The sequence below is a fragment of the Pantherophis guttatus genome, chromosome 1 (genome assembly GCF_059756535.1).
Source record: "Pantherophis guttatus breed Tessera chromosome 1, ASM5975653v1, whole genome shotgun sequence".
Classification (NCBI taxonomy): domain Eukaryota; kingdom Metazoa; phylum Chordata; class Lepidosauria; order Squamata; family Colubridae; genus Pantherophis; species Pantherophis guttatus.
In genome coordinates this window covers 112,917,965-112,944,265 of record NC_142063.1, presented here as the reverse complement: position 1 = coordinate 112,944,265, position 26,301 = coordinate 112,917,965, and the positions used below count along the sequence as shown (strand labels likewise).

The 26,301-nt window shown below is 37.2% G+C and overlaps 1 protein-coding gene across 1 annotated transcript; it reads right to left on the bottom strand.

Moving 5' to 3' along the window:
* Positions 1-768: 768 nt before the first annotated feature.
* Positions 769-26,289, bottom strand: DDB1 (damage specific DNA binding protein 1). The gene is made up of 27 exons (XM_034420211.3): positions 26,131-26,289; positions 25,821-25,969; positions 24,689-24,805; positions 21,972-22,193; positions 20,879-20,993; positions 19,893-19,990; positions 19,091-19,249; positions 15,373-15,456; positions 14,955-15,071; positions 14,225-14,327; positions 13,604-13,679; positions 13,407-13,515; positions 12,866-13,044; positions 12,619-12,782; positions 12,426-12,533; positions 10,977-11,184; positions 9,765-9,860; positions 9,278-9,389; positions 8,340-8,463; positions 7,913-8,077; positions 5,545-5,639; positions 5,231-5,401; positions 4,845-4,954; positions 4,575-4,744; positions 4,299-4,401; positions 1,669-1,792; positions 769-1,476 (listed from the first exon to the last, which is right to left on the bottom strand). The coding sequence occupies exons 1-27, from the start codon at positions 26,189-26,191 to the stop codon at positions 1,393-1,395; spliced, it is 3,423 nt and encodes a 1,140-aa protein (XP_034276102.1). The 5' UTR covers positions 26,192-26,289; the 3' UTR covers positions 769-1,392.
* Positions 26,290-26,301: the final 12 nt, after the last annotated feature.

Sequence of the window (26,301 nt, the reverse complement as noted above, 5' to 3'; positions counted from 1 at the left end):
CCCTGAAGGACAAAATAAACCCCATCCCCATCTGCACATTAAACAAACATCCAGGCTTTGTGGATGGAACTGAAAGTCCACCATACATCAGGTTTTCTCTGTCCCTCCAACTGAGAAGAGAATGAAGTGATTTCATGAGAATGGGTAAAAAATGTTGAAGCCAAATCCAATAGAGGCATGCTGCACTGTGCATTTAACTTTTTATCAATGAATTGTGAAGCATTTTCCCTCTAATTTTGGCATTTTGTGATGCAATGATGTGAACTTGTGGGGTGAATTTGAAGAAGAGCCTTTTCCCCAGCCCATAAAGTCTTATCACAGAATAGTCAGGACAAGCTTTTACCAAAAGAAAAGGGAGAAAACTTGAGTAAAACGTCCAATGCAAAAAAGTCTTTTCTAACTCTCACATGCTAGAAGGGAATGAAAATTCTTAATATGTGACAGCAGAACAATGGGAAATGAGGACCCTGTGCTTATCAATCCAACAATAACAACAACAAAATCCCATCACCCACTTCTTAAAAGTCTGCTTCCTATTGGCAAGAATGAGAAAAAAAAGAGGTAACGAGGTATATTGTCATCCCCTTAAAAAAATTCTACAAGCTTATTGACCAGAAAACACAAAAACAAAATGAAATTGGACTAGTCAGTTCCCTATAGATAGACTAATGGGAGTGTTGAAATATAAAACATGAGAGAACAAAATTTCTTTCCTCCTCAGTAAAGGAGTTCAGAAAAGCATGAAAAGATTTTGACAACAGCCAAACCTTTCCTCTTGGACTACTTTTATTTGGTAAAATTTCAAAACCAATAACAGAAAAAATTGCAATCTAGTCTCTTCTCCCTGAATAAGCAGCAAAGCTGTTGGAATAGAGAGGCTGCTACCCACAATTGGGTTCCTCGAGATTAAGCAGCCCTAATCCTGAAAGCACCTTATACGAGCTAAATGTCACCTCCATCTCTCCAACAGCCACTGCAGCCATCTAGCCACCTTCTCATCCAAACAAGGAGGGGTATAGGGAAAGATCTCCACTTCAAAACACCAGGAACAAAATAAATTCAGATGTTCTAAAAGACAACAGCAAATGAAGGGTGGAAAGAGTCTAGGCAGAGGGACATCTTTGCCAGCTGCTGTTACTCAGAGGGAAAAACCTGCTGGGACCACTATTAGGTGGCAGATGAATGGTGAATCCAAGCAGAATACAATGTCGTCAACTGCCAACACTGCATTTGCAAGTCCTTAGCAAGATGGCTTCAGTTCAGAGATTTCCCACTTTCATCCAGGCACATTGCTACTGCTCTAGCATTACAGTGAAACTGGTGAGGGAACCAGTTGGGAAAGACTCCATATGCTATCCTGAAGGAAGGTGCAAGAAGTTTCTTCTCATTCAGCTAATGGATACGGGTGAGCTCCTCCACAATCTTGATCAAGTCATCTACCGTAGCCTCCCTCTTCATTCCACTGCCATCATCAATCTGAAACAAGGAGGTAAGAGGCAGAGGTGAAGCAAAGTCGTGTGGCAGACAGAAGGGGAAGCGTATATATCTCTTCTTAAGCCTGATGCTGCAAACCGAAGTTCATAACTTTATTTCAAATAAGCAAGTACAGAATCGAAGTCATGGCCAACAACAAGGATTGTCTCAACGTGGGTAATTTTCTCAACTTACTTGTAAGTTAGCCACCACCTCCTGCATCTTGGGTCGGCTGATATCCAAAAAGCTTTCAATTAAATCTCCATCGATAAATCCAGTGGCTGGCTCTGTCTTACGTTCTGTATGAAATGATCTCCAGGTAAAATCAAGAATCAAGAATCAAGGAAATAAAACTCTCAGCAAAAGGCTTCACCTTTACTGTAAAAACAAAAGTATCGTATTTTTTGCAGTATAAAATGCACTTCGGCCTTTTTCGGCCACCACGTGTCACGTTTTCGGCCTCCGCACACCCCATTTTAGACCCACTCCAGGCTGCGGGGATCGCCACAGCACATCGCAGCCGATCACCGCCTCCACATGCCCCGTTTTCGGCCTCTGTGTATTGCATTTTTGGCCGATTCCCTGCCGCCTGGAATCGGCTGAAAATGCAACGTGCAGAGGCCAAAAACAGGGCGTGTGGAGGCCGAAAACATGGCGCATGTAGGCCAAAAACGTGACGCGCAGTTGGCAGAGATCGATGGTGATGTGCTGTGATCCCAGCAGCCTGGAATGGGTCTTAAATGGAGCATGCGGAGGCCAAAAATGTGATGCATGGAGACCAAAAACGCAACACATGGAGGTCAAAAACACAATGCGTGGAGGTGGCGATAGGCTGTGGCAATCCCCGCAGTCTGGAACAGCTGATTGGCGGTATTCCAGGAGGCTGATCCAACCTCCAATCAACTGCTTGTGCTGAATCAGGCTGTGATAATGTGCTGAAGCTGACAGGGGTGTTTGCTGCAAGGACGCTAGCCAGATGAATACCGATGGATGCTGATAGGCAAAGGCAGAAATATTTTTTTCTTCTTTTCCTCCCCAAAAACTAATGTGTGTCTTATACTCCGGAGAGTCTTATACTCCGAAAAATATGGTATGTTGCAAGAACTGTCCTCTAACGTATTACCCAGAACAGAACCAGTAGTGCAATGTAAGTTTTTAATCTTCCTCAATTATCCAATAGAAGCAGACCAGTTCAAACTACAATCTTGAGAATTTTCAGCCTTCATGGTCAAAATCAAATATTACAGCAATATGTGTACTGCATAGCCCCAGCATAATAGCAATCCTTATCTAGAGATGACAGATTGCATTCTCATGTGACAGAAGAACACTGTTTCAAAAGGTCAGGTTGCTTTTCAGGAGAACAAAATAATTTCAATATTAACCGTATAATTTAGGCAAACATTGAAAACATTTTAATAATCCTTAGTATTTTTTTATTTAATGATGGTACTGTTCCAAATCTCAGAGTTACTGGTTATATTTTAAAAAATCTATTATGACATATTATGACTTATTATATTTGACATATGGAATATTACACAGAAGATAATGCTTGCAGGAACACGGTATGACATGCATAACATGCACACCTTAAACTAAAAATAAATTCTGAATTTATTACCCATGTAATAATCTTTTTGAAGTTGGCCATCAACAAATGAAAGGTATTTTATTGACAAACACCATTATGAATACTTCAAAAACTGAAAAGAAAATACATTCTCTTGAAACAGTAATTTTCTTCAATATTACGAGTTTTTAAAATAATACTTCATAGGAGAGAAAGAGAACTTGATTTAATGAAATTATGAAGTATATACCTGGAATATTATGGATAATTATCAATAGAATTTGGCCCAGTCTCTATGTAACATGTAAACTGTATGGAGGTTCAATGAAAAAAATTTTTTCCATTCTAAGTCTTCAACTTTGATTCTGTAAGCCTCAAAGCAAAACATGACAATTCTGCCAACCTAAAATAATAGCCACTTATGTTGTTTTAACAATAATTCACCTTTATATTGTACCTCAAATTACCCACAATTCATAGAAGACTAGCTTAGTACTCTTTTCATCCTGTGATAGATTCTACCATAGCAAGGGTGTCGAACTGGCGGCCTGAAGGCCGGATGTGTCACATGCAGGCCATGCCCACCCCAGCTCCTCGAAGGGTGGAAAACATTGTGAAATGTCACGTGATAGCAAGGTTACATGGTGAGTTTGACACCCATGTACTATAGTGTCTTGCAAGTAGCTATTGGAGTGGTTCACACAACATATTAATCCATAATGTAAAATAGACTAGCTATTTCACCCATGTCCTGTAGTTTGTATACAATGGTTTATAATTTTAATTTATTATGTCAATCCAGTCAATTATATCTAATAAACCATAATTAATCAGACTAAATTCTAGCAAAATATGTGATCTACAGCTATTATATAAATTCCTAAAGAAAGCTGAACTATTTTGACTGGCACTGCTAAAGCACCAATATGGTCCTCACTTTAATCTGGTGTTGTATTACCACTTCTCCAAGGCCCATAAATATTCCAGTCAAGAGAGTTCTCAATCTGCAAAAACAATTTTTTTAAGGGAGTCAAGAGGGACATAAGCTATAACTCTGACTAGAAATACAGTATCCTATCCCTAGTTTTTTCTAAAGATGTAAGAGGAATGAATACATTCATACTGCTGAACTGTACCCATTTGGTTCTGTGCTGCAAATTGTAAGCTGGTAGGCAGGAACTATTCATGGTTCTTGTATAATGGCTAATGTCACAAAATATTATGTAAGAGAAACACAAGATATAAAGGATATAAAGAGTGTTCTATTTTCCCAACACTCTTAATGACTTTATTGAGCCTGTTTTGCACATCTAACAGGAGATTATACCAGCTTTCTGACAGAGAAGTCACCAGTCCTGTGAATAAAGACAGAATATTATTTTAAAAAAGAAATTAATAGTTATCTATTTACTCTAAGACCACTTTGGAAACAAAGGATAGATATTATTTTATTGCCAGATAAGCCCTCCCCGAGTACCAGACTATATGGGGAGATGGCAAAATTTTCTGGCTTAATATCTAACCTTACCAATCATTCCATTGACTGTGCCAAACAACACTGAGCCCTGTGTTGGTGTAGATGTTTCACCCAGATTTTGCATGACTAGGGACCCATGACAGAAGACATTGACAAATTCACCCAGATGGAAGAGCCCAAACTCCTGTAAATGCTGGCGCTCCTCATCAGTTGTCGCAGCACTGCAATACAAAACGTTTACTAGGAAAAGGATAGGGTGAACCCTTTGTCCCAACCTATTATTTGCTCACTTTGGCCTACCTTTTTAGAAGGTCATCTCACCTGTCCTTCTGGCACACAAACAAGTTAAATGCATTCTCTGCCCCTAAGAAATTGTCATCATCCAGGATCTCCACAGCACTCATCCAGTTTGGATTAAAATCACGAGCGATCTGTAAAGATATACAAGTCAATCTACCTACCAAGTCAATCTATTCTCCACAAAGATAAGACTTTTCTGGCCTGAAGTAGAATTCTTTTAAATGCATGGTTTTAAATGCAGAGTGAAATGGAGAGGCCAACCTAAGATAACCTAGGCACCTTTAAAAACAAAAACAAAAAAACCCCACAAACAAGTAGTTTCTTCTGCCACCAAATATTCTTCTATTCTCTTAAACTCTTTATTGCAATTTCCATTATACACACTGAGGTAAAAACTGAATTACTACCTCTTCAAAATTTCCTTCCATGGGCTTATAGGCAAGCAGAAGTACAGAGCGCATAAGATCTCCAACTAAAATGAAGTCACCCTTTGTCTTCACATAGAGTGCCATGATGTTGTTGTAATGGTTGCATTCCGTGCGAAGCTCCTTCTCTGCTGTCCATTCATACAGTCGCACCTGTTAGAACAAGACAGATTTCTACGGGTAAGGCTAAAACCGATCTGGAATAATACTGCAGAGTCCAAAACATTTCTCTTCTACAGTTCGCTAAGCAAACCCAGTTTTAGGAAATATCGATGTGAGAGCTTTGGAAACCTTACCGTGCTGTTTATGCTAGCTAAGAGTTTTCCATTGAATTCCACCATGGAATAGACGGCCCCTTTTACTTCTTTCTCAGCCAGACTCTGCAATTTACCTAGGATACACATTAATACAACACTACTTGAAAAATACACAGGTTCCTTACATTTCATGGTGTATGTAACTACAAATAGCAACAAAAAAGATTAACAGCCTGAAAAACACCTTGATATTATGCCATGAAATGCAGCTTCCCCCTTGGATTATATTAAGCCCTCCTTGCTTTCTACAGCATAAACTTAATTGTTATAAAATGTATGACATTACAAAATATTTAAAATTCTATCATGAAACCTTCCAGAAGTTAATTTAGGCATTTTGCTCACTATGGATCCAGAGTAAATGTAAATGCTAGCTGCAAGTGAACTCCAATTATTTTCTGAAATATGGCAATACCCAACCTTAAACGTGAGCAAGACATAGAAAGATTGGTGTACAAGATGTCAGGGAGGTCTTTAATTATCTTTTTTTAACAGTTACAATTTCTTTATGCTCGCCTCAGCCAGGGGTTCTTCATAAAGATGGTGCCTCACCTACAGAGCTGTAAGCATTCAGGAAATTTCAAATGTTGAAGTGGACAGAAAACTCCTTGGCTCTCTTATGATTATGTACCATCAAAGCTGGTATCAACTCTTAGTAGCCACATAGTTACAGTGACTAAAATGAGTTAATTCTACCCCTCAAAATCAGGGTAAACTATCAAAGTCTATTTGCAAGTATGTGTTGCTATGTGATAATCTTTTTCTGTGACAATAACACAACGTACAATAAAGCCTAATACGCACTTAATCTGTAACAACTATAATAGTTTTAACTTCTACCTACTTTTCTGAAGTCTCTTTCCTCATTCTGCAACATTACTCAATATCATCCCAAATATTTGTCAGTTGTTAGCTTAAAACAACAGTCATAAAACTATCTGGGTAATTCCACCTGAACTATCCATTTTCTTGATGAGGTGAAATGAGATGAAAATAAAGACTTCTTAGCTCAACTAGCATGCAACTAATCACTGTGAAAGGATCAATGGGAGGGCTCAAAAATCTTAGGCTGCTCCTGAGACTAGGAATCAGAATGAATTTATATCTCTTTATTTGACCATTTCACCATACTTTGAGATTATTGTTTAAGGTCTTTCTTCTTGTGCTCCCTTTTAGCAATACAACATAGGTAGCTATTGCTAAAAGTGCTATTTTGATGAATATTCTGTGCTTTTCCAAGATTCACAGCCATTGCAATAATTTTTCCAAGTCCTACCCTGTTTCCCCCAAAATAAGGCATCCCCTGATAATAAGCCCAATCGGGCTTTTGAGCACATGGCAATAAGGCCAAGCACTTATTTCAGGGTTCAAAAAAAATATAAGACAGGGTCTTATTTTTGGGGAAACAGGGTACTTATGGCTGCGAAACTTGGACTCTAAAAAAGACAGATAGGACAAGGGTGGACACTTTTGAATTATGGTACTGGAGACAAGTATTACACAACCTATGGACTGCAAAAATCACAAAGTCCTATACTAAATCTCACCAAAAATATAACTTGAAGCCAAGGTTGCCAAACAAAGACTATCATACTTCGGTCATGTCATGCAAGCTGACTCACTTGAAAAGTCAAAGATGCTGAGAATGATTAGTGGAAAAAGGAGAAGGGGCTGCCCTAGTAGTACCCCTTGGCTGGACAGTATAAAGGCCGACACCAGGATGGTCATGGTGGATCTGAAGTAGGCGGTGCCTGACAGAGGGGCATCAGTGGTGGGTTGCTACCGGTTCGCCCCAGATCAGGCGAACCGGTAGCGGTGGCAGGCTCCGCCCCTGAGGGGCATGGAGAGTGCTGATCCATAAGAGTAGCCAAGGGTTGGACATAACTGAATGGCTGACGACAATGACTGGTTTGTTAATGCCAAATGAACACTTTCCCCCTATTTTCCAAGACTTTAAAACTTTTATTTTAAAAACCCATTTACTTGTTTGGCAGACCTTGATATGTGGTGCTGTTACAGTGATTTAATTTGATCTCCCGCTAGGTCTCTTTTATAACATATATTAATATTACCATTATTACTGTAAGCCATCCAGGTAACTTCAGCATATTATAAATAATTTAAATACTCAAACTCTAAAAAACCAGATGTTCAGGTTATTTTTTTCCATATGACGCAAACAAGATGGCTCTTCAGGAGCTGAAAAGAGTATTCTAAACTTTTAGGGTAAAAGAACCTAGGAACAAACCCACTTTTTCCATGACAAAATAATAATTAATAAAAGAAAACAAGTCCATGCAACTCATTTGTTTCTAGGGAGAAAGAGATCCAAAATGTTAGTCCTTACCATCAGAATAATGGAACACCACAATGCGGCCTTGCTTGGGTTCGGCTTCATCAGGATACACCATGGCTGTTCCCACAATAAAATAAGTGTTGGGATCTTTGCCCAATTTGCAGGAGACCAGGCTTAGTGCATATTCATTCTGCAAGAACTGGTGAGCATGGAGTACTGAAGACAAACAGAAAAAAAAAAGTGTTAAAGAGCTCAACAAAATATTACTTCAATATAATGTTTGGAACAATGTGGATAAAGCACGCAACTGCAAAAACCTTCAGAAATTCAATAAAATGACCCTCAAGATGATCCATGGCCCCTTGGACCTTCAAGAGATCCAAGTCAGCAAGTACACTAGATGGCTCTCTTCTCCTAATCTCATGATTCCCCAAAACAGTTCTCTCATAAACAGTGAATGAGCCTATGAGGTAGATACCTTCAAACGTATGCTGATCTATGATGAGCAGATTGTGTACCTCTACTTCCTCACCAAATGATGTTTCATGTGGAGCTGTGCTGCTAGAGAACAACTTGCTAGAACTCACACTGTTGGAAAGGGCCTAAAATATGGAGAGAAAAGTAAGCATTTTAAGCTAGAGACACAAAGATAACAGAAATAAGTCCAAAGAACATTCACTTGAACGAAATAACTAAAAAAAATACATTTGTGGCAAAAACTGTTTGGAGAAAGGTTTGCATCAGAAATGCCAAATTTATGAAGAATAAAACCATATTTGGACTGAGAAAGAAATAATGGAAGATGATTTATGTTAAAGTACCAGTATAAAACTACCAGGTTTCCTGCTTATTGAAGGTACTGAAAATAAGTCCAATGGACCTCCTCGTAAAAGATAGGCAGAAAGCTAAGTAAATATGGAAAACGATGCTAGCAAGGATTTAAATCACTGAAGAAAGCCCAACATGTAACTGAGCCACAATGTATTTTTATCCCAAAACAAGTACCTAGTCGTCTTTAAGTTTAGATTATCAGATGAGAAATGAAGATGATTTCTCAAATGATTTATAAACATAATAATGTTAAGCAATAGTGACTCCTTTTATTGAAACCAGTGCATTTTCAAGCCATTCCTAAACACAATTATTTTTTTTATAAATTTTATTAAAGCATTTTGTTATAGTTCAAAAAAGAAAAAGAAAAAGAAAAAAAATCAAAAACAGATGTATAATAATTTTTCTATCACGGTGTAACATCACCAAAATATCCCTATATATAAACACCAATAATCAGAGAGTAAAAATAGAAAATATTTACAGATTCTTGTAAAGAAATTTACATTTCCAATACTTATTAATTACCATAAATATACCATCAAATTATAACACAAATATAACACAATTATTGATGGTTCTCACCTGAGTACTTGCACTGGGCCTCAATGCAGTGGTTCCTCCACTAGCATCCTGAACTTCAATACGACTGGAGAGCACGCCAAAACATTGAGAGACTTCCTGATAACAGATCTTTCTACATGACAGAAAGGGACACATGCATATAAAATCCATATGCTCTAAGAAACATTAGAAGTAATATTTAATTTATTCAATTTAGGTGCCAGCTCACTCATAAACATCAATGTTAATAAGTTCAAAATGCTCCAAAAAGCTTGCTTCCTTGAAAAGATCCATCATCCTCACAATGAAGGGAAGGGAAGGGAAGGGAAGGGAAGGGAAGGGAAGGGAAGGGGAGGGAGGGAGGGAGGGAGGGAGGGAGGGAGGAAGGAAGGAAGGAAGGAAGGAAGGAAGGAAGGAAGGAAGGAAGGAAGGAAGGAAGGAGGAAAGGAGGAAAGTTACATTATTTAAAAGCTGATGAATTCTCAGCAACAAGGCTAGCTCTGCTCACCTGGGTGATTCATAAAGGGGAACAGTGCGAATATGCAGTTTCTGAATTTCATCTATGGTGCCGATTGTCAAAGTACTGTTGTTGGCCAGAGCTAAGCTACAAAATAAAAGTATTTCATTTTCAAGAAAAAAATCACTCCACTATACCTCTCAATTCTAGAGTATTTACCTACTACATTTCAGAAATAATCCAATATTAGGATTTATACAGTACTTAGCAAGACTTGACAGAAGTGAAAATGTAAAAAAACAAAAAACAAAACAAAACCTGCAGCAAATGTATGTCAAAACCAGTATTGTTTCATGAACTATCAAGTATACATAGGAGCATCTGGCCATTAAGATACAAGGGAGAAAATATACATGGAGAACAGCTCATATATTGGTAGAGCAGACAAAGACAAGAGTTAAGGTTTGTATGTTATGGTGGGTGCAGTATATTTCTGATTTTGTTTCCAACAGCTTCCTTCTGCAGTACAAAAAAGGAGCCTTTTTAACTTCTTTCGAATTTTTAACCTTCAATAAATTACAGATGGATTAATTTTGCTAGTGTTGATCACAACCAATCTCTATCTTCACAACTATGTTTCCACCTACAATCCTAAATGCAAGTTACCGTTTCAACAATTCTATCAGGAACCTCCAGCGTATTCCTGGAGAGTATTATTTTAGATCAATCAAACCTATTCTAGAACAGGGGACTTGAGACACTGAAAAATAATTTACTGGAAATCCCACTTTTCCTGCCTAGTGATCATCACTTGGCAACTAGCATAATGGAAGATAAAACTCATGACCGCTCAAAAAGTTTCTCATGGCATTACTACATAAAATTCAACACAGAAATAAATATCAAATACAGATAAAATAGAAGAGTCCTTTCTTACATGAAGATATAAAACTGGCTGAATATTTATTACACAATGGGTGTATGACAATTTTATACACATTAGCCAGGATGCATAAGCAAAAGGGAAAAGAGGAAGGATACAATGTAAGCAATTCTTCTGTTACTTTGGAACTGCCTAACATTTTGTCCCTATTCTCTTAATCCCAACATTTCAAAAGTAAATTGCTTATTTTTGTGTTCTTTATATGAGACAAGCTGGCTACTTAATTAAAAGAGTTGACCAGACTGGCTAAGCAGGAAGAGAGCATACTACGCTTTGTGGACCCACTGGTCACTTGAAACAAAGGAACCAAACACACTTACCTGTCAGGGTACCCATCTGAGTTAAGAGGGCACATATAATTCACCTCTTTAAGATTGACATTGGAAAAGACCAGTTTGTGGTTGCTGCTGTAAATCACGGTAGGGCGGTCAGAACAAGCAAATACATTGGTGGTGGAAAGTGAGCGAAATGTCCTTAAAACAGTGGGCTGGGTTCCCAAAGTTACTTTTTTACGGTCACTCAGCAAACCTGCCAGAGGAAGGATATTATTAGAGCCTACCCACTAAGAGAGACTAGAAGATGAGAGGGGAGCAGGACAAATTAGTCACTTTGTGGCTACTTTTGATTACTGAAAAAAATGAAACGTTTTTGTATTTTAGAAAAGTATATTTCCAGTAGCACTTTAAATGTACTAAAACTATTCCTGAAAGACAGAGGGCATCCCAAAATACAGCTATATGTTTATACGGGTGCAGCACACCTGTTTTCTTTCTCCATGAACCAATAATAATTTCTGGATACTGGGTGGGCTTGTTTTAGAACTGAAAACTGGTTCAGGGAGATAAGATTCATATATCCTCGGCTGGTCTTACTCTTAAACCCTGAAAAATCTAATCATGGATCTCCTGGTGTCTAACTTGAGTTATTTTTCTTGAATAAAGACAAAATGGAAACAGGTATGTGTTTAGCAACCATTTGCAAATGTGATGGTTAAAAAAACTCATTTTCTAAACAATGCACACACTTAAAGCCAAATTTTGGGTAGCTGACCAGAACACATACCAGAGCTGGCAAAGTTACATAAGAAAACTATCTGAAAGAGATGGCAGCAACCAGTGATCTTTGCAGGGTGTCTGTCCGTCCGTCTGTCTCTCTCCCTCTTCCTCCCTCCCTCCCTCTGTCTTGTATTCATTTAGCAACCGTTTCGCTTCCGCTTTAAGGAATGAATTGCAGTTGCTAAATGATAAGAAGATATAGGCCAGTTCTATTAGTCTAATTTCCCATAATCATTATTTCATCAGTAAGTCATAATCAGATGAGTTAACCAACCAGATTACATTATAAATTGATACAATGTGTGAACCAGGAAATGACAGTTACTGTATGGCACTTCCTTGCAGCCTGTGAGAAAAATAAGAATTATTCCTGTAAAAGCATAACCTGAGTTACGCCATTTTAAAATCATGTTAAGGCTTTGTTTTACCTTGTATAACCTGATTATATAATTTAGCTGACATTTAAGAACATGAGAAAGGAAGTGTGTAACAGCCTCAATACATTGAAGTGAAAAAACAGTAAATTTGATGTGGAATGATTTAGCTCTGTTCAAAGAGATTTCTGGAATTCAGATCTTCTATTCCTGCTTGTATTTTTTGGGTCAAGCTCTATTTGCTGGATTTTGAGTTCTGCTAAAACCTGATGGGCATGCAATCTGTTCATTGTTTGAAATCAAAAAAGAAATTCTGCAGGGCAGAAAACTGTATTTTTACCTGTTTCAATGTTCAGTCCAAAATAAAACAGGGCCCCATCTCCTAGGGCACAAAGCAGATAATGGCTACTCTCAAAGGTGGTCATCAGAATGGAACGTGGGATAATCTCTGTAAAGGGGGATACGAGTTGTAATATCACTCTTTGCAATTAGCTTGCCCTTCCCAACACCAAGCATATAAATGGAATTTCTACCTCCGCCTAACATCTCCTTGTGTAACAGTTCAAATGAGGGCAGTTTAAGAATACGGGCTGAAATGTCTGTCCAAAGGCCAATAGCGCAAAGAGGGGACATGCCATTGGTGTCTCCCAAGGGAGTGATGTCCAGACAGGCAATCTCGTGCTCCATCTCTGTAAAGCTGGCAAGATATTAAACTGTCAACATTATAGCAATATTCAGCTCTGACACAAAATATCCCCAAAATAGTTAGTTCAGACTGACCTTATTTGTTTGAGTTCCTGGGGGTGGATTTCCAGGTAGTACAACACTCTCCCCACAGCTACTACTACTTGACTGCTATTGCAGGAAGCCACACTGATGTTCTTCCCATTTGGCTCTTTCCATTCACTCACCAGAGCCTTCGGCTCTTGAGTAACAAGCCGGACTGAAGCTGATGTTATCTAAAGAGACAAATAACATCCATTGGTATTTCTTCCTGACCAAAAGGTAACATATTCTTTAGGCATTAGAATATGTGACTACGTCACATATAAGGCTTTCTACAATTTTTTAAAAATGCAATCCACCATGTTTAATTTTAAGATTGACTAAATTGAAACGAATTGGAAAAATTCATTAAAAAAAATTACTAGCTCTTAAGAAAAATTATGTTGCTTACTATGAACAAAATAACATTGTTTTGAACAGAACACCCTCACATATTCTATGTTCCAAATGTGGCTCTTTATCCCAAAGGTTTATTCACTCATGCCTTACTTTTTATCACTAAAAATTGTTATCACTAAAAATATTTAGAGATTACCTGGATTAACTGTAGATGAGCCACATTACCACAGAAGAAAGTCTGCTGATCATCCACAAATCCTGTCAGTTCTGTTTCCTCTACTTCCTCGCCATTCAACATCAAAACTCTGCAAAATGTAGGAAAGCCCAATCAAACTCCCCAGAAGACCTAACCAAGAGCCATATTCAACACTTTCATGGATGTTATTCCTCTACCTGGTTTGTCCCACAAAAGACAGCACTAAGGTGTTATCAGTTTCACGGTGAGAGTCCGACCTCAAAGGCCATAATCCTGCAATTCAGAGACAAAGTGCAGTCTTATTAAATTACTCTGGAAAACTCAAGGGATTTCATAACTTAACAAATAAAAATACCAACCCAACACTTTCTGAATCATCAATGTTTCATCAATGCTAATTCAAAGCTCTTGGCCTTGTACAACATATTCAACTAATTGGGTATTGTTTCTAAGTAAAATATATTGTACTTTCAAAAATTAAGATTATCAGATTGGGTTGTATAACAAAAAGGTAAATAACAGCAAGAATACGTAACAAGAAAAAGAGAAGACATAATAATATACCAAAGGGGGGGAGGAGAAAAATAGAATGCACACACATACAAAATATCCAAATCCTTTTTCTGAAAGGCTGCCAAGATTCCTCCCCAAAATTTCCTAAATAATATATTCAGTTTTCTAAGATTTGATGAGGATTAACACACATTAAAAAAAAAGCTCATTCAAAAAATCTGAGATTTGACAACCTTGGTAATAGTGTGCACTATTATTTGTTCAATATCTGCTTCTAATGGAGACACACACACGCACACACGCACCTTTAATCCCTGGGAGATCAATGCTGGCATGTTCATGAATCCCAATTCCATTCCGGATGATTCTCAGAGAACCTTCTTTAAAGGCACCAGAGCATGTAACCAGCTGTGAAAAGCAGGTATAGTTAGCATATACTAATTACATTATTAAAGTTTAAGGGAGATGCAATGTAATTATAGAGAATAGTAATTCACGTCCATCCTTTAAGAAGTTTTCCTCAATCTGTTAGTAAATTACCTAATCAAAAATGTCCATTAAGACAAAATCCTGCTGTCAGTTCCATTCCTATAGTGAAGCAAGAACTTCCCTGAAATGACTCTGCATTATTATTTCAGAATTTAATGTATATGCCAGAAAAATTAGCCTTTCTAGCTCTCTGAAATAGCCTTTGCACTGTATTATTTCAAGAGTCAACAGAACAATAATTTTCCAAGGTATTATCAGATTTACTAGAATCCATGTCGTATACTAAAAATACATCAAGCTTAAAATGGGCAGACCTGAGCTCACAAACAGCATTCAGCAAGAAGCTAATTATCAACTTCCTCCTAACACACAAATTTGGTGAGAGAGAATAGGTTGGGTTTTTCAACAGAGGAGATTCATATACATCACACAGATCAACTTGGGGAAGATATATTATTGCAAAGCAGGATCTCAAAGGGGATATAAAGCACCTCTCTTAGCAAGATCCATTATTCCTGGTGCAGGGAAAGAAGAATCAACTTTTACCTGGCCTTGACCCTGTCTCTCAAGATCTACCACACACATGTCCACAATTGGCCCAAGGTTGGTGAAGGTTTCCATGGCCACAACATAGGAGCCTTGTTCATTACTATCCACGTTGAGCTAGGAATGAAAATAATATTATGTTTCTGTGAAAATAAGGAACTGTTTGCTTAAATTTTCTTTATCTGAACTACTTGAGCAAAAATGTATTAAAATTCCAGTTTTTGTCTTACTTTATTTCAAAATAAAATGAACAAATACAAAGAGAATAAAATAGAATTCTTTCTTGGCCAATTGTGATTGGACACACAAGGAATTTGTCGTTGGTCTCACAACAATGCCATTTAAATAAATAATAAGTAAAAGATTAGCAAACTACTATTTTTTGCTACCTAATTATTAATTAAAAGCTACACTTTACCTTCACAAGTTGGGAATCCCCAAGACGAGAGCCAACAAACACAACACCATTGTCCAAATATGTCAGGCATTCTGCTATGGATGTCTAGGAACAAGTAAGGCAAAATGAGTGATATTAGGCATTTTAAAGACATGATAATAGGGATGTGCAGCTATTTAAATTCAAAGCAGGAAGGATATTTTGGCATGGATATGCTCATGTATATGGAGGCAGCTCCTTACTCAGAGATGTGTATTCCTGGGATTGTACAGCTATTATGCAAGGCCAAGAAAAGTTGTGGGTTCTCTAAGAAGCTCCTGACAAGTGCAGTGACTGTACTCACGCCTAGATCTCAAACATGCTTCTGACTTTGAATGTCAATAGTTGCACACATACAGATTTCCAGTTGATGTCCCAGCGGGATCGGACGTGAAGAGTGGGTCTCCGCGCTCCCACGCCAACATCTCCCCATTGGAGGGCTCCAAAAGGAGCTAAAGCCACCCTGTGGGGTGGTAAAGAAAAGAGGGGCATCCTGCAAGTCGCAGAATCGCTCAACCCAGGGCTTTATCTCTCTCATCCATGACAAGGAGAAGAGGCAGCCATCATGGCTGCCATGAAGCTGGGACAGCCGAGGCAACTAAGAAAATGTGCAGGACCAATGTAGATGAACAGTGACTGGAGCTGGGTGACAAGATTCCTTTTTTATTTAGACCCTAACCTTAAAAAGGAAAAAAAAGAGAGAAAATCCAGGAAAAGAGACTTTAGAACTATCTGTTAGAAGTGGTGAATAACCATAGAGAGAAAAATCCTAGATCCGAAAGAAAGAAATTAAGGGGAGAAAAGCTAAAGACTTTCTTTAAAAAAATAACAGAAAATTGGATTGTTTAAACTGGCTAGGCGTTATATTGGAAAGGCATTATAAAATGCTGGAACTATTTACCTGAATAGCCGACTTTGGTTTTATAAACTGAATTAAAATGTGGATTAATTAATTTGTTAGATTTGAAACAACGCTGAAACCTAAGCTGAGGGCACCATCTACTGGTGAATGGAAAACATACCATACCCCAACAAGACTGGGAAATTTTTGATAGGACAATCAATCAATACCTATTTGGAGGATTGTGGTGATTTACTGTTCTACAAATATCTATTTCATGATTACTGGAGATTCTATTGTGAGAATAAGACTCTTAAAGAAAGTAAAGTGATTTGTCTTTTGGAAAGTTGCCTGGATTATCTATGGAATGGATTAATAACCCTGAGATGTAAAGAATTATTATTGAATATTCTGAGGAGCAACTTCAGATTTGATTTCTGGACTGTTGATAAGAGTGGTACTTATTAAAACAAGACAAGAGGCTTTACCAAGGGGAGATGAGTGGGACTACAGGAGAAATGGTGTTGATGTTTCAAGACATTGGGGATGCTGTGACAAAGAATACAGAGAAACACAGAATTTATTGCAAGGCATGAATGGGAAAATGGAAAATATCTTACAACTGATAATGAAGATCAAAGAATCCAAGAAAAAGAGGAGATAACAGAAAGAACAGAGGAAAAATTAGAACAGAAAAATCAGCAAATAAAACAAGAAGATGAGAAGGAGAAGATGACAATAATAATAATAATAATGACTGATGAAATAAACCAAGGAAAAAGTTCTTTAAACAGTACTTTTAAAAATGGAATCCGATAAGCTGGAAGATACTTTTGAAAGGGAGATCAGGGCATGGGTGGATATTTTGGAGACCTGGCATCTTAGGAGGATAGAGATGGGAGAAATACCCAGATTGAATGGTGAAGACGTAGGTGTTAATAGAAATAAAGATCAAGAAAGGACTATGGGAGGCAAGTTTTAAAAAATGAATAAGGATTAAAGTATTAAAACGAGCAAGAGATAATGGATAGAAAGGAAATATTTTCTTTTTTCTTCTCCTTTTCTAATATGATGGCCTGATGAAAAACTAGAATAGAGATAGAAATAAGAATACACATTTTTACATAATAGTTAGATGGAAAGATTGGAGGTTGATAGATAGTATTATTATGTATGCCCAAATAATATGATTTGCATTAGAATAGCATATTGAAATATTGAACAACCAATAATGAAGGACTATGTCTTAATATAAACATGTGTATTAACACTAGGATAAGTAATGATGACATGACTAGAATTTGCAATAGAGGCAGTAATAATAAATGGGGGAATATTAACTTATATAATTTTTATATGATAGAATACGATTAATAATTAGATGGAAATATGGAAAGATAGCGGTCAAAGGATGGTATTACTATGTATGCTTAAATAATATTACTATTGGCATTAAAATGGAACATTGACATACTGAATAATTATTATAAAATAAATACATATATTAATAATGGGACTATACAAGTTTGATTAATGTAACAAATATTATTAATGCTATTATTATTTGTCACAAAATGAATTATACCCAGAAGCCACACTGTTCATGTATTGATACTGATGTAGATTTAAAAATAAAAATTCTATAAAACTAAAAAAAAAAAAGTTGCACACACATTATCTGCACATACTGCACCTAATACATTAGAAGACATATTTAAATGTATCCAATGAACATACATTGCCACAACAAAACATAATTAAATATGTCTTAGTCATAAGTAGGGACTTATCCCTCACGTATGAAAACCTGTAAGTGATTTTAGATGACATTCTCTCTCGGCCTTATTTGGTACATCAAATTGCCATCAAATTAAGCACTTTTCTTTAAACTCCTTTGAAGGCAGTCCTAGGTCTGGGCTTTAACCCAGATGTGAGCGATCATTCTCTTGATGCTATCACCACCAGAGAGCCACATGTGAGAATACAAGAGATGGCTCTGCTCCAGTTCTGAACGGGTCAAGGATGATGTCAAAGTTTGCTTTGTTTCATGTTTCCACTGGGAGGAAAAGTGTCCAATGTGGCTTTTGGTGAATCAGTTTTTATTCAATGTGTACTCTAATTTTAATGTCCTCTGAGACACAATTTGCCAGTGGAAAGACAGGGTACACAGGTAGTCCTTGACTTATGACCACAATTGAGCCCAAAATTTATGTTGTTAAGTGAGAATTTGTTAAGTGAGTTTTGCCCCATTTTACAACTTTTCTTGCCTGTTGTTAAGTGAATCACTGCAGTTAATAAGTAAATAGCCTGGTTGTTAAATGAATCTGGCTTTCCCAGTGACTTTGCTTGCCAAAAGGTTGCAAAATGTGATCACATGACCCTGGGGCACTGCAACTGTCATAAATGTGAGTCAGTTGCCAACTGTATTAATTTTGGTCAAATGATCATGGGGAATGCTACAAAGGTTGTAACTGTGAAAAATAGTCATGTCAGTTTTTTCAGTGCCGGTCAGTTAAACGGCACTAAATGAACTGTTTTAAGTTGAGGAGTACTTGCATATTCAATTGATGTTATAAATGAAATTTTGTAAAAACTTAGATCTGCAGAAAAAATAATCAATGATGGATATAGCCCTCCAATTATGAATCATGAAATGTAAACCTCTATTACAAAATTTAAAAATGCTTCTGAACACCAGTTTTTTTATTATTTTAATGCAGCACAATTTCAAAAAAATAGTATTTGGGAAGGACTTAAGTCTCTTCTGGTATCTGCAGGAATTTTTTCCCACTCTTCTAGTTCTTCTTCCAGCTGACATCACACACCAGATGCTCCATAAGTGGAGAAAACAAAACCTACCTCACCAAGCAATTCCACACGCAAATCCTTGAGGCTGACTCCACCATCCATCTGCTCCTCCTTCTCCAAAAGCAGCATGAATAGCCGACCCTCCATATCCCCCAACAGATAACGGGACCCATTTGGATCCACCCGGTTGTGACATACGATTGTACTTTGCTGTTTCAGAAAAAAAAGTATTTGAAAAAAGTATTTTGAAAAAGCAGGATGATCTTAACATTGATCCAAACAATTTTTTTATTCCTCTAGATTAGAAAGAGTAAGCTGCTATAGTAAAAAAAAAAAAAAAAAAAAAAGTATCCTACAAGATATAAGGAACAGTTTCCCTAGTTTGCTTCCTGATGAACATACGTACTATGTTTGGCCAAATTCACAGAACAGCCATTTGAGTGTGCATGAAACACATTTTCAAGATTCTACCCTTATTCTAAGAAACTACAGAGACAATGCAATGAGCAGTTAATGTAGGTCCACGTGGCCACAGTAATTCCCATTTATTTATAATTTCCATTTCTAAGGCTAGCTAACAATTCTGGACAGACTTAAAATGTCAGTTAAAATACAGTAAAAATGCCTAACACCTAAAGTAAATTTAGTTTCAGCCTTAATAAATATTTAAACTTGAAGCAAGCAAACTGATGCTGCATAAATTATACAAATCATATTTGTTCGGGACTTATCAGACATAGTATGAAATATTAGAATGTACCTGCTTACTTACATCCATACTAAACCTACTGTAAATATGAAGCACAGAATTCCAGATTTAAGCAAATATCTTTCCAGGTGTTCTGCTGCTTACCTTAATGATAGGTGGGGCTATAGCCAAGTATTTATCACCATTGTGATAAGTAATGGATTCTTGCCCAATAATGATGGCCCCTCCAAATGGTTCAGGCACTACAAAGAAATTGTTGGAAATATTCATCTCAGATCCATAAAGAATAATCAATACAGGAAAGGAATACGGACCAGTTAAACAAAGTGTATTAAATTAAATTTCAATAGCTGCTGTTTATATTCATAGAATTTCTTGTTCACCAGAAAAAAGCCACTTTTCAATGTAATAAAATAGTTTTATTATGAAAATATACCACTGTTTATTAGGAGTAATTCAGATAGTCAATATCCTAACCATATTTTATTATATACTTTGGAAACAGTTTTCTGTTTCTTTACTCGCTAAAAGCAAGCAAATTAAACAGCCATTTAACTTGATTTTGGGTAGTGGTTACAAATAAATGAATAGTAATAAATCAATAAATTTCAGATTTTCATGAAAGCCGGTCTTTTTCTCACAAAGCTATCTGGTAAACTTAAATATAGATCTGTCTTTAAAATACACAAACTTTTGTGTCTTATAAGTTTCTCTATTCATTTTTTTGTTGTATATTAAATCCTCAATCACCTTGAATATTATAATTCCTAAGTTTTTCCTGCCAGCATAGTTTAGTCCAAAAAGTGCAGCTGTGCAATAATGGATTCTTAAGATTACAAAACAACCTGAGCCTGGCAAGTAGTTATCACTGGGCAGCACTACTTTCATGATAGGTACTACTCAAGTTACATAACTATTCTGGGCCTGAGAACCTGGGGCAATGAAACTTTTATATAATTGCCCCACACCTGTATCCAAAAAAGAACTGGGGTTTTTTTTCTAGGTGCAAGTTTAATACAATGGCTTAAAAACAGTCTAGGGAGTTTTTTTTTTAAATGCTGGTTTTTATGTCTAAATAATTATAATTATATTATTAGCTGGCAGAAGTATTTTTTTAGACACAAACTCACCTGCGATCACCATGGAGGCTTCAGCCTCTACATTTTCCTGTTTCCAAGGTCCCTTGTTAAACTCCTTCTCACGCAAAGACACTTCATATGTTTTGACATGACGGCCCTGTGGATCCTTGAGGGATGGAAAGTAAACTACTAAACACAAACCCATCACTGTTTAGTTATCCCCATTTAACATATGAGAAGAATCATTTTCATATGAATGTTCAAGAATCAAACATTTCCTGAAACATTTCTACTTTTATAACGTTTATGCATTGAAAAAATATATAGATGCACTTTCATTAAAAGCAACTTCAAAACCTAAGAACCACAAAATCTTCTCCCACAAAATAAAGCATTTCCCCAATTCTGAACAATATTGTTGCTGATGGAATTGATAAGTTATATATTTATCCATATATTGTTTCAAATAGTAACTGAAAATCACAGAAAAACAAAAATGTAACAAATCAGGAAAAGTTCTTAACAGCTTTGCACATTAAAGGAAAATTATTTGAATCATTTTAACTTCAAAAACTTGCTTGTAGATTAAAACTATTACAACTGAATCAAATCAGTAACCCTTAAGTCATGGGCTAGTAGAGTTATAGTAATACAAAATCAAAAATGTCAATAAATCAAAATAATGTTTGTGGAAAAGAAAACAATGCTTGAAAATTTTTATTATTCTTTTTACCTAAATGGTAATATAACCTAAAATTGACAACAGTTGTCTATAGAAAGCACATTTGGTCTGCAAGCATCATCCTGAGACTGATTTTAAACGGCAAACCACATCACTGAAATTCCTGATTTAGGTTTTGGATTTTTCTGCTTCTTTCCTATCCCATTTTGTTTGTTTTTGATAACACCTAACTCAATAAGTTCCAAAGTATTCAAATACTTTGGCACCAATTTGGTTTGTTCTAGCAACAAAGAAAAAAAAAAAAATAAATACTACCTTACTAAAGATTCTGGAATTTCTTTTCCCCCACGAACCAACTCACTGATTGTTTATAATTAACAGATAAGTTAAATAATGTTTAGACCCTGTCCCCACTAGCTCAGCAATTTTATTACAACACACATTCAGATCCAATTTGGTTACCTGGTAAACAAAACATATGGTCGGGGCCTGGCAGCCATAGAGGAATTTCACATCAATAACTTGTAGCTCCTCTAGTCGAATGTTAAAAGCCTTTAATTCTTTATTTTCTCGCTCCAAAGGAATCACTTTGAACAAGCCATCATAAAGCCTTAGTCCAATCATTCTGCACTCTGGGTCAATTATGCCAATTATACCTGTTTCCGAGGGGCGACCAATACGATCCTAGAGGACAACACATAAATCAAATATTCTTAGTACAATCTCTTTTGTCACAACCATAAAAACATGCAAGGTTAAGTCTTCTAAAATCCATTAATTTGGCTTTTGTGTATTAGCCAACAGTTGATTCACTCATGATGAATACTGTAATTTATGCTAACGTATGTTGTTCATGTATGCCTAGACTTTCAATTAGCAGCCATTTCTCTTTTTTTGTGTGTCTGTCCATATCTTATAATTACTATGAATCCTTCACTGCCATTTCAAGAACACAGTAAATAAATCATGGATCTCAGTTGACAAATCTATATATTTAAAAATTAAGTTTATGTATTTATATATTTAAATCCGCAACTTTCAATTACATATATTGGATATGTAGTTCCTACATATGTGTATGTAAATCTACTTGGAAAACATGCTAGTTTGATTTTCATACTTTAGCAGAAGTAACTTTAGAGCTTGACAGCTAACAGGGAAAAAATCCAATTTTACAGAAATAATGAATATAGAATTTTTCTTTTCCCCTTTAAAAACTGAACAGGACACATGCTATTTAACAACCCAAGATCAAGATGTTAAAGTTATAAACAAGCAGGACTTATATTACATATGCACATATTAAATTACATTACACATATACATATTACATTATATTATCCTCTCTTGACAACAGCTCTGGTTCGCAACTGTGCTGAAAAACTACCATCAGACTTCACAACTGTCATAACCTTCTCTGGGCTTACGTCACGGATGTCGATCACATCACGTGACATATCACGACATTTTTTGCCTTTGCAGAGTGGGGGTGGACGTGGCCTGCATGGGACCCATCTGGCCTGCAAGCCGCCAGTTTGACAGGCCTGGATTACGTGTTCAAAATCTAGATGCTTCACAACTGACGGGTGATTACAACCATTATAACATCCTGCAGTGACTTGATCACCATTTGCACACTTCACAGCGGCTTCCAATAACAGAATCAAGGAAGAAGCCAGCAGTAAAATTACAAGTCACAGACATGTCTTGCTTAATAACCACCACAGGTGATGTCATAAACTCATCATAGTCATGTGATGTCTCACAACACATTTAACAAATTTAGCAGTTGTCAGTCCCAATTGTGCTAATCAAGCAAGGATTACCTGTACTATAAAGCTTGTATACGTATACTGTTGCTTTTCATTAGGTTTTGAAGCCTTGTGAAATTATGTCTCAAGAACACATATTCTGGCAAGTCTGCAGGTTCTACCTTTTGAAAAATATTCTAAACTAGCTAAAGTACAATTTAGGAGAAAAGGCAATGGTTATTTTTACATGTCAATAGTATTTAAATACTATTTAAATGTAGAATTAAAAAAAATTAGAATAAATGTTCCTAGCCTTTATACAAATCACAAGAGGTTCCTAATACAACTTATAAATATTTAATCACTCTCTGCCAGCTATGATAAGCACATATTTTCTCCAGTCTTGGAGAAAAGGGGGGCTATTACCCTCATAGTCAGTGAATGGTTTCCAGGAATTTAAGAAGGATAATGTAAAATAAGTAATCTCACTTGAATTTGGAACTGGAAGGTGTATGGTGGGATAGGAGTATCTGAAATATAACTATTAATATAATCCCCTCCTTCCTCCAAACATGATAAATGACCATATTTTTAAGTACTACAAACAGACAAGGGCAGTGCAATTATAAAAATAATCCATCCCCCAGTCACATTTGGATGGAGGGGAGAGACAACTGAGGAGTCTGACTGAGTTCCAATTAGTACAATATAGAACTGGGAGAAAAAAAATGAGGACAGATTTGTTCAGTTACTAAAAATAGATCACATTTTTAAATTTTGACCCTGATTTTTCCAAGAAAAAGCCTTTAAATAATAACTGAATGCTTAAAATAAAAGTCCTCTTAGGTTAGATAGAGATCAGATAAATTAAGCTACCCGTTTCACAGTGGTCAATTAGATGTCTTTGGGAAGTGTAAAAAAAGAAACCAAGAAAACTAACCACTCAAATGATTTTTGCTGCATATAAAAATGTCTTGTTTATAAATTGCCTTTATGCAGCATAGTAGAACAAGATTCTAACAACTGAGAGATTGTAAATCTTTTTTTCTTGAAACATATTCAATGAGAGTTTGTAGATCACAAGAACATAAAATAGCTAACTGAACAAACAAGGCTTCTTCGATCTCATAACAATGACAAATGTATTTTTAATTGCACATCACTAGAAGGAAACAAAGACTTAATGGAAAAGTAGGAAAAATTTAATAGTGTCCATCCAATAATTTGATAACAAAAAGACAAGCATGGTCTCAATTCTCAAACTGCACTATTCATTAATTTCAACACACAAAAATTGTATGATTTACATTACTTAACTTGGAATATACATTATCCAAAAGTTCAAACTCGGTTTACAAAACATACAGAAAACTGCTGTGTGGTCCTGAATCACAATGTATCTATTACACTTAATGCATTTTCCTTTACCTGCACATTGCCATGGGCTCTGGTGATGATGTCAATGTTCTCTCCACTTTGTTTATACTCAAGAATGCAAGCATTATATTTTGCTGTCAAAATAAAGAGCAAATCCTTGCTTTCCCCCTGAGGAGGAGAAAAAAAGTTTTAGCTAGAAAAGAAAAAAACACTCCACATTCTGCAACACATTAGCAACAAGATATTATTCCATTTATAAAATGTGTATCTCAAATGAAAAACGTCTGAAATACAGATGCCTTTGCTTATGACAACTTCCTACGGTATTAGTGCTGTATTAAGCATTTTCTTCTGTACCTGCACATCAATAAGCTCCTCCAAAAAGTATTTAATCAGAAAGTATATTAATTAGTTTCATGTGAAACACAACATGAATTCATCAAAGAACATGAGAAGCACCAGAGCTGTTGATGTTCAAGGGAGAATTGCAGCAAACAGATGCAAACATTTTACCTCAAATGTTATTCAAATGGCCAGGCCAGACAGCATAGCTGTTTTTCAGACAGACTTACAAAAGTTGGTTGAGAAGATTACTGTTGAGAACAGCTTAACATACATATGTCTTTTCCTTCAAATATCCCCCTTAAAAAGACCAAGTTCTCAGTTTTATTGATACTCAGCAGCAATGAAGCACAGTAAATTTCAGAGTCCAATCATGGCCGTATCAAAAATGAATCATCCAGAAGAAAATACTCAGTCCACATGACAGGCCCACACAATAAACTCACAACAGACTGGCTGTGTGCAATCATCACAACCTGCTAAATTCCTGCAGGCCACCAGTCCTAAAAAAATTAAGCCTTTCGCATACCTGAACTTTTCAAAAAGGCGTATTTTCTTTCCAGTATAAACAGAATACTGGGCTGAAATGTTAACAAAACCACACCCCTCCACCTGGCTAGCAAGCCGCACGAGGCCAGGTTTCCACCGAGGTCGCATTCCCCAGAGATTCCCCATCCCCAACGACCGGGGTTTTAACCAGCATGAGGATCCGAAACCAACGAAACTTTCCCGCTCGAACCAGAAGCCCAACCCAGATCCGCTGCAGGAATCCCTTTCTGGACAGAGAGCCGTAAAGGCTGCCCAGCGGCCGCGCTGCCCTTCGGGAGGGGGCGATGCTCACCTTGGGGCGGAAGAGCTCCATGACGGCGATCTTGCCGTACATGCCCACCTCCTTGACGGGCCGCAGCCCTTCTGCGGTGACCACATAGATCTCAAGGCGGGTGTTCTTGGCGATCAACAAGTTGAGGTCCTCCGCGGAGGTGAAGTGACCTGCGGCGAAGAGGAAAGGCCCCGGGGTGAGGGCGCTCCGATTGGCAGAAGCCCAAAGCCGGAGGGGCGCAGAGACCCGCGGCCTCCTCCCTTCATTCCTCCCCCGCCGCCCGCTCACCGATCCCGGGAAAGCCCCCCCCCCCTCGTCCCAAGCCCATTACCGGTGACGCAGCTGTTGACGGCCGTGGGCTTCTGTGCGGTGACCACGTAGTTGCACGACATGGCGAGGCCGAGGGCGAGGCGGAAGGCGAGAACCGGCGGTGCCAAGCGCAGCCTTGAGGGCCCACTACCGCCCTCAATGGCACCAGTGAGAAACCGCCAGCACCCAGAGC

Coding starts and splice junctions, on each gene's coding strand:
- DDB1 (XM_034420211.3), bottom strand. CDS start 26,191: ATGTCGTGCAACTACGTGGTCACCGCACAGAAGCCCACGGCCGTCAAC. Junction 20,994..21,971: donor CCATATGTTTTGTTTACCAG/GTAACCAAATTG, acceptor CCATCCCTCAAG/GATCCACAGGGCCGTCATGT. Junction 8,078..8,339: donor AGATCAGCATACGTTTGAAG/GTATCTACCTCA, acceptor GTTTGTCTTCAG/TACTCCATGCTCACCAGTTC.